Genomic DNA, 18,542 nt, shown 5'->3' with positions numbered 1-18,542 from the left:
CTTACCATAGAATGTTTTACCAAATAAAATTGATTTGAAATAGATAGTGAAAAAAGGCTCTGTAATGCAGTTGTTGGGTTGGATTTGCTGGAAGACAGACTTCTTTTCGCTTTGTCGATGTAATATATAAAACTGCGAGTTGAGAGATTGAAACGAGGTAATAATTTCAAGTGGATTGAATTAAAATCATAAGAAAACTTATGGTGGAATTGAAGACCAAGTTTGGCTGAAATTAGAGAACTTAAATGAACTACGCGGCACAAGGAGAGGTTGGGTTGGTGGTGGATCACTAATACAAATGGTACCCATCTCACTTCACTCCCCCATTAAACCATGCATAAGTAACTTTCCAATAAGCCTCAACCCCAATCCCATTTAATAGGAGCCTCATGTATTAGAGACAGAAGACCACCTCTCTCAATTCAGTAGAGTATATTGAAAAAGATGGAATTTTGGCCAATGGATTGGTGAACACGCGTCAACGTATGAGTAGAGTTGCATAGACTACTCATGAGACCCAAAGTAAGAGCTTGTGAATTGGTATATCCCATCCATCTCTCAAAACACTGAGGCAAGACTGGATAGAACTCATATGAGGCCCTCTTTTGTCTTGGCAGACCAATAGATAACACTCCAAATCTTCTTTTCCCTTCCATTTTCATCCCGTTTCTCAAACCCTCATTTTCTTCTTCTTTTTCAACTCTGTTTCTCTAACACTTCAATGGCAATCTCTGCCTCAGCAGCAACCACTGTATCCTCCACTGCACCAAAACTCTCTTACCCTTACGCCTCTCCTTCTAACTCTTTACCCACCACCGCCCCTTTCCGTACAAAACTAATCCCAACCCCCCTCTCCTCTTCCTTCCTTCCCCCTTTCCCCACTACCACCTCCTCTTCTACAACCACCACCACACGCCGCCGTTCCTTCGTCGTCCGCGCTGCTCGTGGTAAATTCGAGCGGAAGAAACCCCATGTCAACATTGGTACTATCGGCCATGTCGACCATGGCAAGACTACTCTCACCGCCGCTTTAACCATGGCCTTAGCCGCTTTGGGTAACAGTGCCCCCAAAAAATACGATGAAATCGATGCTGCCCCCGAGGAACGTGCGCGTGGTATCACCATCAATACCGCAACGGTGGAGTACGAGACGGAGAACCGCCATTATGCCCACGTGGACTGCCCCGGACACGCTGATTACGTGAAGAACATGATTACGGGTGCCGCCCAGATGGACGGTGCGATTTTGGTGGTGTCTGGTGCTGATGGTCCCATGCCTCAGACCAAAGAACATATTTTGTTGGCGAAGCAAGTGGGTGTGCCTAATATGGTTGTGTTTTTGAACAAGCAGGACCAAGTTGATGATGAAGAGCTCTTGCAGCTTGTGGATTTGGAGGTTCGTGAGTTGCTTTCTTCTTATGAATTTCCTGGTGATGATGTACCTATTATTTCTGGTTCTGCGCTTTTAGCCTTAGAGGCTTTGATGGCTAATCCTGCTATTAAGAGAGGAGAGAATCAATGGGTTGATAAGATTTATGAACTTATGGATTCTGTAGATAGCTATATTCCTATCCCGCAAAGACAAACTGATTTACCCTTTTTGTTAGCCATTGAAGATGTGTTTTCTATCACTGGTCGCGGTACTGTGGCCACTGGCCGTGTTGAGAGGGGTAAAGTTAAGGTGGGAGAAACAGTTGAAATTGTTGGGTTGAAAGAAACTAGAAACACTACTGTAACTGGGGTTGAAATGTTTCAGAAGATTCTTGATGAGGCAATGGCCGGGGACAATGTAGGTTTGTTGCTTAGGGGTGTTCAGAAGGCTGATATTCAGAGAGGAATGGTGCTGGCTAAGCCAGGAACAATTACCCCACATACTAAGTTTTCTGCCATTGTCTATGTGTTGAAGAAGGAAGAGGGTGGTAGGCACTCACCATTCTTCGCAGGTTATAGACCTCAATTTTACATGAGGACTACTGATGTGACTGGGAAAGTCACTTCTATTATGAACGATAAGGACGAGGAGTCTAAGATGGTTATGCCCGGTGACCGTGTCAAGATGGTTGTGGAGCTCATTGTGCCTGTGGCTTGTGAGCAAGGAATGAGATTTGCTATCAGAGAAGGAGGCAAGACTGTCGGAGCAGGTGTAATTCAGTCTATAATTGAGTGATACTTAGAAGCTTTGTAGTGGGTGGAATGATCTACGCTTATGAGTGGTGTTGAACTTTATATTCTCAAGTTTATGCAATTAGTTTCACCATTGTAGGAACTTCTTGGATCGAATGTCATATAATTTGCAGTTTTGTTCTTATTTTGCACTGAAGTCATGCTTAGTCTAGTTGGATAATGTTCATGTGATAATTCACTGTCCTCTTTTGTTTTTTTCTTCCTCAATTGCTTTAGCTATTGTTGAGTTACTTATTTTCTTTTGAGTGGTGTTGAACTTTATATTCTCAAGTTTATGCAATTAGTTTCACNAGGGATAATTTGTTATTTCGCATACATGAAGGGGGAAATTGTTACTCAAGAAAACCTCAGTGTAAATAAATTCATTAAGGCCCTAAATTTTTTTATTCTCAATCAACTCTCAACTCTTTTATTTATTTATTTATTTGGGAATATATGTGGGGAATAATCTTAAATTCTTATTATAATAGCCATTCATTAGGTTCATGAATTCTATCCAAAGAGACAAACCAAGACTAGCTAAAAATTCGTTTCTATGGGAAGAATATTTCAATTTTTTTAAATGAAATTTGATGGTTGAGATTTTAGTTGTCAAATAAAAAGATTATTATTGATGTGATTTGTCTCAATTATAATTGGCTTTAAAGCTAATTTTAGAAGATTGTTAGTTGAACTACCTTTATTAGTCGAATATTTCGATAAGGACTTTTAAATGTATTGAGTTTTAGTTTCTTTTCGAATAGTAATAGGAATAATCACTGAAGTTCTTTTTGAATAGTAATAGGAATAATCACTGAAGTTTTTACCCAATCGATAGTTTTAAAGTCTCAAATGATTAATTGAAGTACACATAAGTTGATCTAAACACCACATATTGCAAAAGAAAAAAAAAAAAAAAGATTGTTAGTGGAATGTTTGGTGGGCATTTTAGGATGAGATATTTTAATTTATTTTTTTACTCTAATTTTAGTCTATTTATATATATCTAAAATTTATTGTAAAAGGATCTTTTAATGATTAAAAAAATAATTCAAATCTATATAAATACATAATAAAAATTATTTATCATGAATTTATATTATATTTTTTATATGTTAACTTGCCAATTTTCGAAGGTTAACAATGTTATTTTCTCAAAATAAGAGGTATTTAATTTAATGTTATTTATATATTAATTAATATTTCGGTTGAAGAATCAAATTTTAGAATGAAAATGAGAGAAGACCAAAAGAAGAGTCAATAATAATTGCTCTTGGCCCAACTTCTAAATTATTTGAGCAACTTGTCAAGTCTTTAAGAAGACCAACAAATTATGCTTCTTTCACTTCAATTTTCCAAGTCTTCTTTGAACTAAAAAAAAATAAATAAATAAATAAAAAAATAATGGATCAAAAATGTTATTCAAATAGTAGAATTTTGATGTCATTTGACAATTAAAGTAAAAAAATTCAATCAAAATTTTCCCATCAAAATACGGCAAACAATTAGTCAACGTCAACTAACTTAAACATTGTTGAAAGGGAATGCTAGAAAAAAAAAAATTGAATTAATAATATTGAAAAAAAGAGCTTATAAAAATTATGACCCAAGACTAGAAAAGGAAAAAATCTAAAAGATTTTGATATACTATTGTGGGAACTATTAAAAGATGATCCCATCAAAAGAAGATAAATAGTTGGTTATAAGCAATATTTCAATCAAATTTTTGGTCTCAAAAGATGACACTGAGAGGCGTTTGGTTTCAGGAATGTTTTATTATTAAAAATATAGAATTATCAGTAAGATAAATTACCTTGAAGATTATAGATAATGTTATATTATATATGTTGATTTGATTAGAATAAATTGGTCGGTATAAATAATTAATATGTTTGGTTGAGAGAATAAAAGAATTATGAGATAATTGCCTTTCTTTTTTAATATTATTATCATATTATAATTATTTTATTATTTAGATTATTACTTTTAAGAATTTAGCTAAAACACCCCAATTACAATAAAAGTTTAAAATCTAACAAAATATCCCTAGCCACCCAAAATCTCTGTTGCCCCGTTGGACGTCACTGGTCGCCATCAGAACGGCGCACAAATGGTTGAATCTAGCCGTTTCCGACCAACTCTAGGAAATGGCCAGATCGACGCACAACCTACTAGATCCAACCTATCATGTGCCATTTTGACGATGGCTAACAGTGGTGGTCGACAGTCGTCTTAGGTGGCTGGGGTGTCTTGGGTGGTATTCATGTAAATAGTTTTCATAATAAGGGCATTATTGTCCAAACATTTAATTACTTAGGGGTAAAATGATAACAAAATTAAGATTAATTTATGTTAAATGAGAGACATTTTTGTCCAAAAAATTGATTTATGAGGTTACAGAAGTCATTTTATACAATTGAGTTAATTGTTATTTGATAAACATACGAAGACATTTGTGTCCAAAATTAAGATTGGAAATAGTCTTTGACATCATTTAATGATTATAATCAAACTCACCGACACCACTTAGTTTAAGATCATCCACATAGTATCTGCTCCATATTTGAAAAGGTCCAAAATATGAATAAGTGATGAAAATTTTACCATAATACTTTACAAAGAAATCTTACAAAGATTTTCATACAAAGTGACGTAACAAAAAATGAATAGAAGAGTAAAACAAAAAGTTAAACTCATTAAATTCACTTTTCTATTTATTTTTTGTTACATCATTTTGTATGAAGATCTTTGTAAAATTTCTTTCTAAGTATAGTATTGCTTCAAATTTTAACCTCAAAGGGAAGAAAAAGGCAAAAATCAAAGAGATTTTGGGACACCATTTGTAGGGGCCCAATAAAACGACAATTGAAGATCAAGTGGGCCTGACTTCACGTGATTCTTGTAGTTTTGTTGGAGGATCCTTGTTTGACTGATGCACAAATCTCGAAAAAAAAAAAATCACATTTATGAGTAAGATTCCATTACTATTTTAGGGCATTTCGCAATGGCTCGGTGTCCAAATCACCAAACATTTCCCCATCTTTACAAAAGAACCAAGATTTCATTCCTCCCGTTTGATATCTACGATATCGGTTCGATATTGCTATTAGGTACATGGGACCCGCGAATATTATATCTACAATGTCGGTCCAATAATGGTAATGTTATCAGGTTCATAAGACCGCATATATTATATCCATAATATCGATTGATAATAATATTACATGAATGATTAAGAGAGTGTTTGTCTGAGTTGATGAAAATTAGCAAGTTAGGTTATAAACATTTAAAATTTTAAATAATTACGTGTTTGATTAAAAGTCACTAATAAGTAATTGACGTGTTCAGTAAAATATGGTTTATAAGTACATTTTATTATAAAATGATTAAAAAAGGTATTACATTAAACAAATGTATATTATAGAATTTTAAAATTAAATAAGAATAATGTGACAAGATATCTGGTCAAACTAGCTTATAAGTTAAAAAAAAAAAAAAAAAAAAAAAAGGTATCTCTCTCCCCCCTCCCTCTTTCAACTTAATTTTAGAGTTTATAAACTAGTTTGACCAACTTATAAGTTTAGACAAACACCCCTAAGATCTTCAATATAATATATGTTCCATAATGTTACTAGTCCTCTTGCGAGATTTTTTTAATAATTTTTTTTCCCATTAAAATTTTTGTTTTTACTTTTTACGGAGAAATTTCTTTTCTTTTCTTCTCCATATAGATTAATCTATAATAAATTTATAGCCTTCTTTCCAATTTATGAATAACTTATTAACCTAATTTCCTCCTTTGAAAAATTGTTTTTAACCTAGATTTGCCACTTTCCCATAGATTCATAAAATCAAACTATTAAAATTCACAAAACCCTACTGATAAACAGTATTGTTGATATTTTCTAAATAAAAGATAACGATGTCTAGGTAATATTCACCATTTTATAACACTTGTTAGATTCGATATATGACATGTTACATTTCGAGGATTATAAAATAAATAAATAAAATAAAAACACGACGTTATATTAGGTAAAATTTACAATACAAATACATGTTTATCAATATAATGAAACAATAATCTTTATAGATTAAAAGACTTTATCTTAGCTTTTTCAATGTGGTTACAAATTCAAGCAAATGTGTCCCTAAAACTTATAAGAGATAGCAAATGTTCAAGCAAATGTGTACTTAAAACAACACCCCAAGATTATTAGCTATTTCTATATGCCAAATCCTAAAACTTATGGTCGAGAGTCGATCGAACCCAGCAAACACTGAATGAGGAACTAAATTCAAGATGATTTACAAGTACAAAGCTACCATTTATTTTAGTCCTGGAAGTGGAATGATATCGAGACTTACCTTATAACAGGTTTTTTTGTTGTCGAAAACAGGACCTTGGAAGTGTTGCTAGTCTTCAGTCCATTGGACACCGTGTTTCGCCCAAAGATAATACGCTCCAACGGGACCTCTACCTCCAAGCTCATAGAGCTCCGGTGCTATATTGTTCTTGTCTATCTCTTGTAAAACTGGGGTTAAAATATTCCAGGCTGCGGTCAGCTCGTCGCTTCTCATGAAGAGATGGTTGTCTCCATCGATAACGTCAAGAAGAAGGTGTTCGTATGAATCAGGCACCTCGACATTATACCTAGTCGAATTATTAAAAAGATATGTATATTCAGGACATTAAAGGAGATTACAGAAGTTTTGGTATGAAAATTATAGTGGTGACACCAAAAGTGCTTACTTGTCCTTGTAGAGCAAATTAAGCTCTGAAGCATCCAACTGCAGGCCTAATCCTGGAACCTTATTGTTAACTTTGACTAAGATGGCCTCATCAGGCACATCTCGTAAAATCAGTTCATTGGTGGCGAGGTTGACATTATGTCCAATACGCTCAAGGTAAAGGTTTCCTGGAACATTATGAAACTGTATACGTATCTCCATCCTGCAATATATTGCAATATATTGTTAATTTGATGAGAAACGGGGTCAAAACTCCTAGATATAGTAAGTACAAATTATTACCTGTGTTTGATGAGTCCCATGCCGGCTTTGATCAAGAAAGGCACACCATCCCAGCGACCATTGTCGATGTGTAATGCCGCGGCAAAATAAGTAGGGGTCAGACTGTTCAGCTTTACATCAATCTTGTCTCCGGAAGTAGCTTTATATTGGCCAAGAATGACATTGCTAGGATCCAATTTGCGGATTGATCTCAAAACCTTGACCTGGAAAGAAGCCTCTTATCAACGTGACCATGCACACTGAAATTATAATCGAAACTCATCATCTTGCAGAAATTGAAAGGTCAGGTACCTTTTCGTTACGAATATCTTCACCATCTAGACTTATAGGTGGCTCCATGGCCAGCAATGCTATTGTTTGGAGTACATGGCTGTGTACTATGTCTCCAATGATCCCATAACCATCAAAATACCTGCATAAAAAAATGAACAAAATTACTAAAAGATTTTATCATATAATTACAAGAGGATGAGATAATTAGTTTTTAGTACCTTCCTGTTTGCACACACAAGTCTTCCGACAGAATGACCTGCAAAATCATTAAAACAGCTAAGGGATAGGCAGTATATTCTGGAATAAACATTTGAACGATGTCATTGTATTTAAAGATGTAAATTACCTGTACATTGCGTATGTATGTTCGGTTCCATAATGGCTCAAAAATTAGATTAGAAAACCTTAATACTGTGAGGTTCTCGATGAGATTCCTTCCTAAAAGATGATCTATCCTGTAATAAACAAAAGTAAAAAGCTATAATATACGTAAATACGCACATATATATATAGAGGGTTGGGATCACTTGCCCCTTAACTGTTACAAAACTTGTAACTCAACTTCTGAACCAAAGATTACATATGACAAATATCATTGCCAATGTGCATTAGTTTCCTATGTTAAGTGTATGAAAATTCTTGGGTGCAGACCTAAAGCAAACAGAGGCTACCGACTACTGGTCACCGCTTTTGATAGGTGTGGACCTAAAATACAAACCAAGCAAATAGAGGCTAGCAACCACCAGTCGCCAGTTTTGATATTGCACAGGAAAAGGTTGTGACCAGTCACTAGTCCTTGGTCTGCAATACTTAATGTATGGATGTCCACACCTAAGGACTAGTTAGATGTAATCTCAGCCAATGCAATTGTATCTAACCAATCTACAAACACTGTCATAACTTGTATACAAAAAGAGTGTGTTACTGATATGCCAAATCTGGGTTGTGACTGTGTACATTATATATGCATATATATATTGATAAAAATGTACCAATAATGTGTTACTCACCTGTATAATTGCTTCTCCTCGAACTTAGAAAGAAGAGCGTTCGCCAGTCGCTGAGATGACACTGCATCAAACCCAAAAGGTTTCTCGATTATTATGCGATTCCAGCCCTTCTGGGTTTGTGCATTATCAGCCAGAGAAGTTGCAACATCTAGAAGTGCTTCTTGTGGTACAGATAGGTAAAATATCCTGTTTGCTTGAGATCCCCCCTGAGGTAATTTAGCTGCTATAAAGTCAATCATTGAAAGCATCCATATTGAATATGGAAAATAAATAATAATGCAAAAAAGGATTCTTTCGTATAAATACTGCCAATTTTAATTTTTGATCTAAAGCAGGTGTTATACCCCAGTGCACAACTCGTAAACCATATTAATTTTAATCTCTTTTTATTTGTTTTTAGTCCATCCCAGCGAAGAAACCTTTTTTTCTCCAAGTTTGGAACTTGACAAAAGAAGTGGGAGAATAACAGTAAACTGGTAAATTTAAGATTATTGTGCCAAAAGAAATTGATAGGAACCCACTCCAACAACTCAAACAATTAGGCTAGGCAATGAGTCTTGGAAAACCGGCTTGCCAAGGGAGGGTGTCCCGGCCATTTATAACCCATATGCCCACCATTTTCCCTTCCAATGTGGGATCCTAACATTCCACCACACTTCCGCAACCAACATCCACGTCAGCCTCTTTATCCCTTGGGTGACTTCACCACAAGTCAGGCTCCCACGTAGGAACAAAATCATGCTCAGATACCAACTGATAGGAACCCACTCCAACAACTCAAACAATTGGGCTAGGCAACGGGTCTTTCATGGGCTTGGGTAGAACCCCAAGGTCAGCTTGCCACATAGGTACAAAATCATGTTCGGATACCAATTTATAGGAACCCACTCCAACAATTCAAACAATTGGGTTGGGCAATGGGTCTTTCATGGGCTTGGATAGAACTCTCCTTTAAAAATCGGCTTGCCAAGGGAGGGTGCCCTGAGCTGGACAGTGGCCTTTTGATAGGAATTAGGCTGGACAGTGGTCCTTTTGTGGGCTTGGATAGAACTATATTTAGAAAACCGGCTTGCCAAAGGAGGGTGCCCAAGCCCTTATAAACCATATGCCCACCCATTTTTCCTCTCAATGTGGGATCCTAACAGAAATGATGGGGGACTTTCATTCAGTATTTGAATTTCTTAATGATTTTATTTTTACAGTCATAATAAACTATTGAAGCACTTACTCTGAAATTGCAACCTCTAATTATTAGCTAACTAATTCAATGAACAAATACGTGTGATCCCTTTTTGAAAAGAATTTTTTCAACCATACCTCCATATGCTCCATCAAAGCATTAAGCTTTGACATCCCTTCTCTGTTGTCATAGCCTCCATTGAGATAGTATGTTCTACTGAGAAAGGCATCCATTTTGTCCCCACAGTCTTCTCTGAAAAAAGTTGTAGAATTCATGATGAATAATGTCAGATTAGACAGCTTCAATAGGCTAACTCATAACTAAAAGACATGTGCAACGTCAGAATCAGTTCTATTCTTATTTCTACAATCAAACTAACAAGAACTATTACATCATATGCATCATCTTGGCTGCAGTTCTTTCAGCTTAAAACATTTTGCCCTTTTACCATGAGCAATGGATGTATGTTGACGTTTTTTAGATTTATTCACCTATATACACCAAAATGATTCCAAATATACGTGTGTGAAAGAATACCAACTCTGGTTCAAGCTGCCATTAACAAATTATAATCATGCAAGCAGCTTCTAAAACTATGGGGATATTGCATTTGAGAATTCTAGGAGTGTATATTCATCAACTAAAGGATCCAAAATAAAAGGTTCAATGTGGGGAAAAAGAATTTAAGAGGTGCTATGAAAACCATACTGATGATCAATGCGACAAGTCAAAGTTGAAGCTATAATGGATCGCAGGTCTTCATCTGTCAAGTTCTTTCTTGAATAACCAATGATTCCCACATTCTGCAGCCACAGGGAGAAAAGCCAAAATTTATTAAAAGTGTGGGGTATATGTTTGGATACAAGTTACTACTAGTCTACTAGAAAAACAATATCTCTTATTCAATTTATTAACTATCCCAGTTTCTCCTTATAATAACATTGGGAGAATGCTGAAACAAGGCAAAAGGGGTTCCCAGGCAAAAGGTAAAAGAGACAGTAAAAACAAAGAAATTATAGTCATACCTCAGGAAGAAAGCCACTATAATACAGAGCAAACAATGCTGGGAAAATCTTCCCTCTAGCAAGCTCACCAGTAGCTCCTATAACGGCAATGCAAAGTGAAGGTGCTCTACCACCCTCAAAAGGAAAGTTCCAGGACTGTGATTGTATTTGTGAAGTTGCTCTTCTCGATTTCTCAACAGAATCTGTAAATTCCATAATTCAGAGCTTCTTATGTTTTCCACAACAGTTATTCATTTTTCCAAAGTTGAAATGACTACGAGAACACATAACAAAATAAATCTACATTGATCGACAAAACAGTAATTATCATATAAGCAATCAACATATATAGCATAATCATTACAAACCATTAGGCATGGATATTACAGAAACACCATCAGAATCTAGTCCTGCACTGGATATACTTGTTTCAAAATGGCTACCTAACCGATCTTTATCTTGATTCTTTATAATCTTGAAGTCATCTACTAGTCTATGCTTTCTATAGCCATGCTTAAGGTTGAGTCTCTCAATTAACCATAGTTTCAAGCCACAAAATCTCTGGCAAATATTGGCTGCTCCTCCATAGAGCACAAAACGGCCACCAGTCACTGTATGAACATTGTTTGATACAAACTGCATACAAAGAATGAGAACATTGAATGTATGAGCATAGATTAGCATATCGAGTCTATGAACAGTTCATTTAAGCAAAACTTGTTACATTGTACCCATTTTGCATAACTGGCAGCCTATTGATCAATATAGAATAGTACTACACATACAAACTCTGTAAACAAACTAATTCAAACAAACTGATATGCTCTAATCTGGTTGAAAGAAAACTAGAATTAAATTAACACATCAAAGTAATTGACGTAGAAATGATACAGTAAAAAATTATCGTTAAATTTAGTAACATAAATTGAAAATGTCACTCTATAATATAATTCTGTCTTTCAGTCAAGATATCTCAAAGTTCTCTTTCGACAATTAATCTCTTGTATAATTTTTCATGACCTTTACATTTTGCTTCTTATAAGATCAAAGTGTTAACAATATATGCAGCAACGGTATTGCATTTCTCACAGTGAAAAATGGCAATACCTTAATTGTAAAATCCGTAAATTCAAAATCTTAACTTTCCTTCACTTTCTTTCCATTTCCTAGAAAGCAAACAGACCATTTCATTTCAAGGAAGTCTGCCATTAATTTCATTCACCTCAAAAGGTTCAATTAAAAATACCAACGAAACCCATTAGATTAGTTCTCGTTCATCATCTTCCTCACAGAACAATTTCTTCCAAATTTTTCAAAACTTAAGTATTCTTACCAATCTCCAACCATATTAAATCGACATTGATATCCGAATTTATGTTTCATACTTCAAAATTTTAGGCTCAAGGTTACATGTCTTACAATTAATGTTACTAGTCAACCATTCAAAATGATAAAAGTCCTATATTGCATATCATTAAGTTTCATATTCAATGGTACAAGTATTTATTCTATCCAGCATCATCACCAATAAATAGTGAACCAACATTATAACAAAATCATACTACCCTTCAACTCTAAACTTAGGAAGCTCAAAAACCATTACTATTAGAATAACTCCATTGCCATCTTACGACAATACTGAATTGATAACTTTATCAAATTAATCTTTTGCTTTCATTAATACATTTTATATAACAATGTTTTACAAACAATAAACACAGTACTTAAATACACATGACACATAATAATAATAATAATATTTATATAACAATATTCAAGCAATAATAAAAAGCCATCTGCAGTAGCACAAATATCCGGACAACATTATCGAATCTTGTAATCAAAATATCGTTCTTATGTTATTATTTAATAATAAAAACATTATAAATAAAATATCAATTCGATAATGTTATCCGACCATGACATTAAAAAAAAAAAATAGCAGCTTTTGCAAATGAAAATACAGAAACCCCACAACAGCAAATTGAGAGGAAGCAAAAATAGCAAAGAAACAAACCTGGAAGCTACGAGAAGAGGGCTTATGCGAGAAGGGTTTGAAATCCGAAGGCTTGAAGGGTGTTGAGTGAAGGGAAAACGACACTGACATCCTTCGTTTTGTTACTTTAAGAAGCTTAAAGGGTTCAACTTTTGAGCTTCGTAATCATCGGGAACATGGAGATTGAAGTGGGTTGTGCTGTAAAATCAGTAAACCAGGTGAGTAAAGAGAAGTGATGTCAAGTGTTGGAAGATTGCGCAGAAATACGGACACGGTTTGCTTTTGTCTGGTATTCTTGGTAACGGCTCGTCTTGCGTGGACTAGATTGAAAACAATAAAACTTTGTGGGTTTATGTGATGCACCTCATTATATGTTTAAGTCAGAAATATTTTTTACATAATTTTATTTTTCAATTAAGATGACTAGCAAATGGTTCAATAAAGACTCTAGTATATTACTTAAGAGATTATAACTTCAAATCCCTCCTTGGTTGGTAATAAAGGTAACTCCTAGAACTCTTACTTGATCGATAGTTCCAAAGCCTTAGAAGATTAATTAAGATGCGCGTAAGCTAATATGAACATTTCGATCATTAAAAAAAAAAAATTTAGGTTAAAAAAAAAGTCTGTTTTCATGACAATAACATGTTATATTATTGTATACACTTTAAACAGTTACAAATATAATTATAATTTAGCATGTTACTTTTTTTTCTTTTTTTCTTTTTTGAGTTCCTACAGTAATAATCTCATTTTGCTTATATTAAATGAAGATTAAGCAAATATATATATAAAGAGTTTTTTTCATCATCAATTAAAATTTAAAATTACTTAAATAATCTCATGTATACGTTTTTTTTTATTTTTTATTTTTTTTATTTTTTAACAAACCCTTTTCTATTATTATTTTATTATTTTTACAATCTCGATCCACCTTTACAAAAAATATTTGTGTATGAAATAATTTTATTGGGTTTTGTAGGTGCCCTCTTATTTATTATTTTTGGAGTATACAACTAAATTAATAAAGCTTTTGAAGGCGAACAAAACTTTAGTGTAAAAAGGGTTTAGATGCGTAGTAGCGTGATTTAAGTAATTTTAGTTTATTATGAATTTATAACTACATATAATTATTAATATGATACTTGCTTTACAAATTAGTGTGACCTTTGACTAATGGGTAATATTACACATATAATATTTTTATACGATATTTATCATATAATCTAATGTAGCAAGAGATGATTAGGTGAAAGTTTATTGTTAATTTAAAATCAACTAATTATATTTTATCACATCAAGTTGTATGGAAAATATTGTATGCGTAGTATTATGCTTGAATATTACTACTCTCAATTTATAATGTTTATATATAATATAATATAATATAATAATTTTCAGGTAAAATGTTTTCACATAAATCTTATTAGATGATACTTATATACCATTGAATGTATATGTAATATGAAAGGACACGATTACACCTCACATCACCATTGTCGAATAAAATCTATAGGGTGTGTTTGTTTTGTTATTTTGGATCGGATTTTTGAAATAGTATTATTGAGTTAAGTTGGGTTATTATTACGAGAATAAAATTTGAATAAAATGTGTTTGATAGAATATTTTGACTTTAGTTGAATAAATTGTTGAATATTTGTTTGATATATTTTTTTATAAAGAATTTATTGATACAATATTTTGGTGCATTTTGTTAAAATAATTTATTATTATAACCTAAAAACTTATCAATTTATATTTTAATAACATTAAACATTGATTGGTAATTTCGTAACCACTAAATTAAAAACAAAATTTTCATATTAATTTCAAGTACTAATCTCACTATTTAAAAACACCACATTAATACATGTATGACAAAGCTACTAATTATCAACTCTTAGAATCGTTTGTACACCTATACTCCATTAACAACTATGACATAGTCATATGTTCTGCCCACATTTCAGTCGTTATTGTTATCCCGCAGAGTCGCCATGTCGTCTATAATATGTTGCTACAGTTGACTCGATCCTTCTCCATTTCCGCCATCTTCTATGTCGTTTTGGACATCAAAATATACTTGCTCATTATCTATATTTTCAATATACCGTTGGAAGATAGGGTCCTCCATATTGTGCCTTCTGATAAAATTACGAAGTACACAACATGTCATAACAATCTTAGCTTGTTTCTCCAACGAGTAATTGTTCATTCAATTGAGAATACAGAACTTTTTTTTAAAACACCAAAGGTTCTCTCAACAACATTGTGAAGTGATGCATGTCTGTAGTTAAACAACTCTTCTGGCCCCCTCCGGTTATGGTGGTGATCATGAAGATGTAAGGCACTCGCTTATGAGGGGGCAAGGAACCCCTCTCGATTTGGATAACCCGCATCAACCAAATAGCATTTTCCTGTAATAAAATGACATATATTATATGAATTCCAGGGCCTCAAAAATGGAGCCACTATGCTATAATACATACAGACGGTACTTATACCTGGTGGAGGATGTGGGAATCCAAAATTAGGATTATCAAGAACTGAATTTAAAACTCTTGAATCATGCGCATATCCTTACCACCTAGTGACGACAAAAGTGAACATCATCCTAAAGTCGCATACAACCATTACATTCTGGGACAACGTTCCTTTGCGATTCCGATAACTATCGGTCAACTCTTGTGGAACCCAAGCATGGACATGTGTGCCATCAATGGCTCCAATACAATCCTATCATCAAAATTGAATTTTAGTAATAGGAATCGACTATCAACATTAATAACACAATGAACTTAACTACCCATTAATATAAAAAATAATGAAGAAGTACCTTTAAGAAAGCGTAATATTTTTGGTTGGTCGATATTTTCCAATGGAACATCACTGAAGTCAGGTGGCTTGATAAACTCTATCTTCAACTCACATATCACCTCGTAAACTTCACCAACATATCTAGAGATCGTCTCACCCGAATGTTAGAAATCCTCAATCATCTTACTGTTTGTCTCGTTTTTACTTATAGTTGTCAAAAATATCATAACTTGTTCTTCAATACTCATCCTCCTGGTTGCTCGTAATTTCCCTTGTTGTGTAAAAATGTAACATAAGTTTGTAAAATAGTCTTTTTCCACGCGGCACTTCCTAAAGATTCTGTCTTCATGACCATTTAGTACTTCCAGCATGTTATCATGACCAGTTAATACGGATATATGTCGTAACTGACGCTCGTTTGTTTCCAATATGGCAACAACGCACAGCAACTGTTACATCTGCCAATATTCTGCCTCTGTCATCTGCAGTATTTCGTCTTCTTTCTATACGCCTAGACGACGCCATCTAAACCTATGCATTTGGAAAACATTGATCATCATTTCATAGCAGTTGCAATACTTAAGAAAATATAACATTCAATGTTTAATTCTAATTACAATCCCGAACTCATATAAAACATGTTATCTCACATTAAAACAATAGCACATTGAATAAGTTCATACAATAGCAAACATTAGGGTACATTTTTCAAATCAAGGTGCTGAAAAAAAGTTGGGGTTAGCTGTAAAAGCAGTAAGTGTTGACTGGCACAACAAAACTGTGGGGAAACACTTAGGACATACATGCTCATCTACAAATTGCGAAAATCATTATAAATCCAATTAGCCTTTTCCTCGGATGATAGGTATACGAATATCTCCTGCCATCCTGAATTTTGATATAAGTACTTGACAACTGGCATGTACAACTCTGAGGCTACTTACATAGACATCAAGATGTCAATGCAATGACCCATGGAATACGAATCAGATGGATCACTGATGTTCTCTTTGTGCCCCTCATCTTGACTGCGATTGCTAGCCCTAGATCCCATACTCTTCTCCACAAGCACGTCTTTCAATATGTCAATGACATCCACAAGTGCCTGTCCTAGGCCGCTTCTCTTCCTCCTATTTCTCGACCTTCCATGACCAGATGTGTTTGACCATTTTTCCCCTATCGTTCGATGCGGATTAGGTTCGAAGTCACTATCATCAATGTTAACCGATCCCTGATTGAAAGTAAAGGCAGAAAAATAACCCGCCCAGCCCGGCCCTGTGGCAGGTTAAGCGAAATGGCAAGCCTAAGCCAGAAGGGTTGGCCCAGCCTGACCCACCAACCCTAACCCGCGAGTTTTGGTGCAAGTCGGGCTGGCCAATTTCTTTTTTTAATTTTTTAATTTTCTTTCTTTTGTGTAATTTTTTTAGCTAATTTTTCAAATATCAATAATTCAATTAATTTAATTTTTTTTGTAGACATTTCAAATATTAATTCAATTTTAATACAATTAAATTGTAATATAAGAAAAATTAGATTTATTCATTTATCAAAAAATAAAATAAAAAATAAAAAATAAAAAATTACAACAATTATTGCCTCGTTAAAAACCTCACCAAGAAAAACCCAATTGAGACAAAAACTTGGTAAGGAAAAACTAGTACAATTAATGGACAATTAATTTACAAATTACAAAGTTACAATTTACAAAATAATTAATTTGGGGGTTGACTAGGACCTCCCTCATCTATATCATTTATATTACAAAATTGAAATGATTCTATTAAAATATCGTCGATAACCTCGTATTGATCTTAATTGCGCGATCGTTCCCAATCTCGAAGACATGTGAGGACTTTAATCATTTTTGGTGAAAGTTTAGTCCTCCTTTCATTCTAAATTCTTTCACTTGCACTAAATGTTTGTTCGGATGAGACGGTTGAGACAGAAACTGAGAAAACATCCAGGGCAAGTCTTGATAATACTGGAAAAATACATGTTCTAGTTTTCCAATATTTTAAGACATCAAAGTTGGCTCTTTATTGTGGATTTGCTGGTAGCACGTCAAAGGTTCCCAAATATTGGTGAAGCTCATTACTCTGTAGTGCATGAAGGATGGTACATTCGTTGTTGATGCTTTTGAAGAGGAGATTGTGCTTCGACTTCGGGTCCTCTTCGGCCTATTAAGTGCAGTCCAAGAGTCGAAGTCTTCATTTGTTTCTTCTAATGTTACTTCCTCAGGTATTTCGTGTCTTTGCTGGTTCTCATACCTATTTTCATATTGCAAATATACCTCTGCAAGACACTCTCTTATCTCTTCTAGTTGATTGACATATGCTTTGTCTCGTAAATTTTCATCTAATGAGTTTAAACCATTTTCTAAATGCACTAATTTAATTCTAGGATCAAATATGACAGTTAAACAATAAAGAAAAGGAATGAGTTTCCAATATTTTTTAAAATTTAATTCCATTGCCTCTATTGGCCCACTAAAATTTCATTGTTTCTGTTTTTTTAAATAAATTTGAAATTTTTATAATTGTATGTATTACCAAAAAACTAGTAGGACAATACACTAGAAAGTTGTAAGGTGGATTGATAAAAAAATTTAAGAAAATAATGAAATTTTTGAGCTATATGTCAATCACTGTCTACCAAATAATGAGGACTCATATTATTTGCTACAAAATAACTGATTAAATTTGCATAAGGTAAATATGAATCAAGCATTAAATAAGTACCATTCCATCTAACAGGCATGTCTAATGCAAAAGTTCTAAAAGACATATTTGATTTTATACAAGCATCTTGAAATTTAACATTTTTTCTATTACTACTAGTAATCTAAGCTAAAGAATCCATAATTCTATCAATATTATTTCTAATTTTTTTCATACCACTTTTCACAATTAAATTAACAATATGACAAGCACAACGTTGGTGAAAAAACTTCAAATTGTCATAAAAAGGAAAATTTATTTGAAAAAAATCTATAGTTTACTATTGGCACTTGCATTATCTAAAGTTAAACTTATAACTTTGTGAACAATATCATAATCTTCTAAAAC

The 18,542-nt window shown here is 33.7% G+C and overlaps 2 protein-coding genes across 2 annotated transcripts; one reads left to right on the top strand and one right to left on the bottom strand.

Moving 5' to 3' along the window:
• Nucleotides 1–658: 658 nt before the first annotated feature.
• On the top strand, nt 659–2,418 carry LOC116110375 (elongation factor Tu, chloroplastic). Its single transcript, XM_031396606.1, has one exon. The coding sequence runs from the start codon at nt 722–724 to the stop codon at nt 2,165–2,167; it is 1,446 nt and encodes a 481-aa protein (XP_031252466.1). The 5' UTR covers nt 659–721; the 3' UTR covers nt 2,168–2,418.
• Nucleotides 2,419–6,241: 3,823 nt separating this feature from the next.
• LOC116110366 (inactive glucose-6-phosphate 1-dehydrogenase 4, chloroplastic-like) lies at nt 6,242–12,980 on the bottom strand. The gene is made up of 12 exons (XM_031396595.1): nt 12,682–12,980; nt 11,033–11,300; nt 10,686–10,867; nt 10,369–10,463; nt 9,798–9,912; nt 8,481–8,686; nt 7,817–7,925; nt 7,689–7,726; nt 7,489–7,609; nt 7,198–7,400; nt 6,917–7,117; nt 6,242–6,817 (listed from the first exon to the last, which is right to left on the bottom strand). The coding sequence occupies exons 1-12, from the start codon at nt 12,769–12,771 to the stop codon at nt 6,580–6,582; spliced, it is 1,866 nt and encodes a 621-aa protein (XP_031252455.1). The 5' UTR covers nt 12,772–12,980; the 3' UTR covers nt 6,242–6,579.
• Between the last annotated feature and the right edge of the window lie 5,562 nt (nt 12,981–18,542).

This window comes from Pistacia vera, unplaced genomic scaffold (assembly GCF_008641045.1).
Source record: "Pistacia vera cultivar Batoury unplaced genomic scaffold, PisVer_v2 Contig601, whole genome shotgun sequence".
NCBI lineage: Eukaryota > Viridiplantae > Streptophyta > Magnoliopsida > Sapindales > Anacardiaceae > Pistacia > Pistacia vera.
This window is presented reverse-complemented; position numbering and strand designations above follow the sequence as displayed.

Bases quoted from the DNA above. Each gene is read 5' to 3' on its own strand.
- LOC116110375 (XM_031396606.1), top strand. From the start codon at position 722: ATGGCAATCTCTGCCTCAGCAGCAACCACTGTATCCTCCACTGCACCA.
- LOC116110366 (XM_031396595.1), bottom strand. From the start codon at position 12,771: ATGTCAGTGTCGTTTTCCCTTCACTCAACACCCTTCAAGCCTTCGGAT. The intron at 10,464-10,685 runs GTATGACTATAA...CTGTGGCTGCAG, and splicing joins ATAGTGGCTTTCTTCCTGAG to AATGTGGGAATCATTGGTTA. The intron at 9,913-10,368 runs GTATGGTTTTCA...AACTTTTTTCAG, and splicing joins ACTTGTCGCATTGATCATCA to AGAAGACTGTGGGGACAAAA.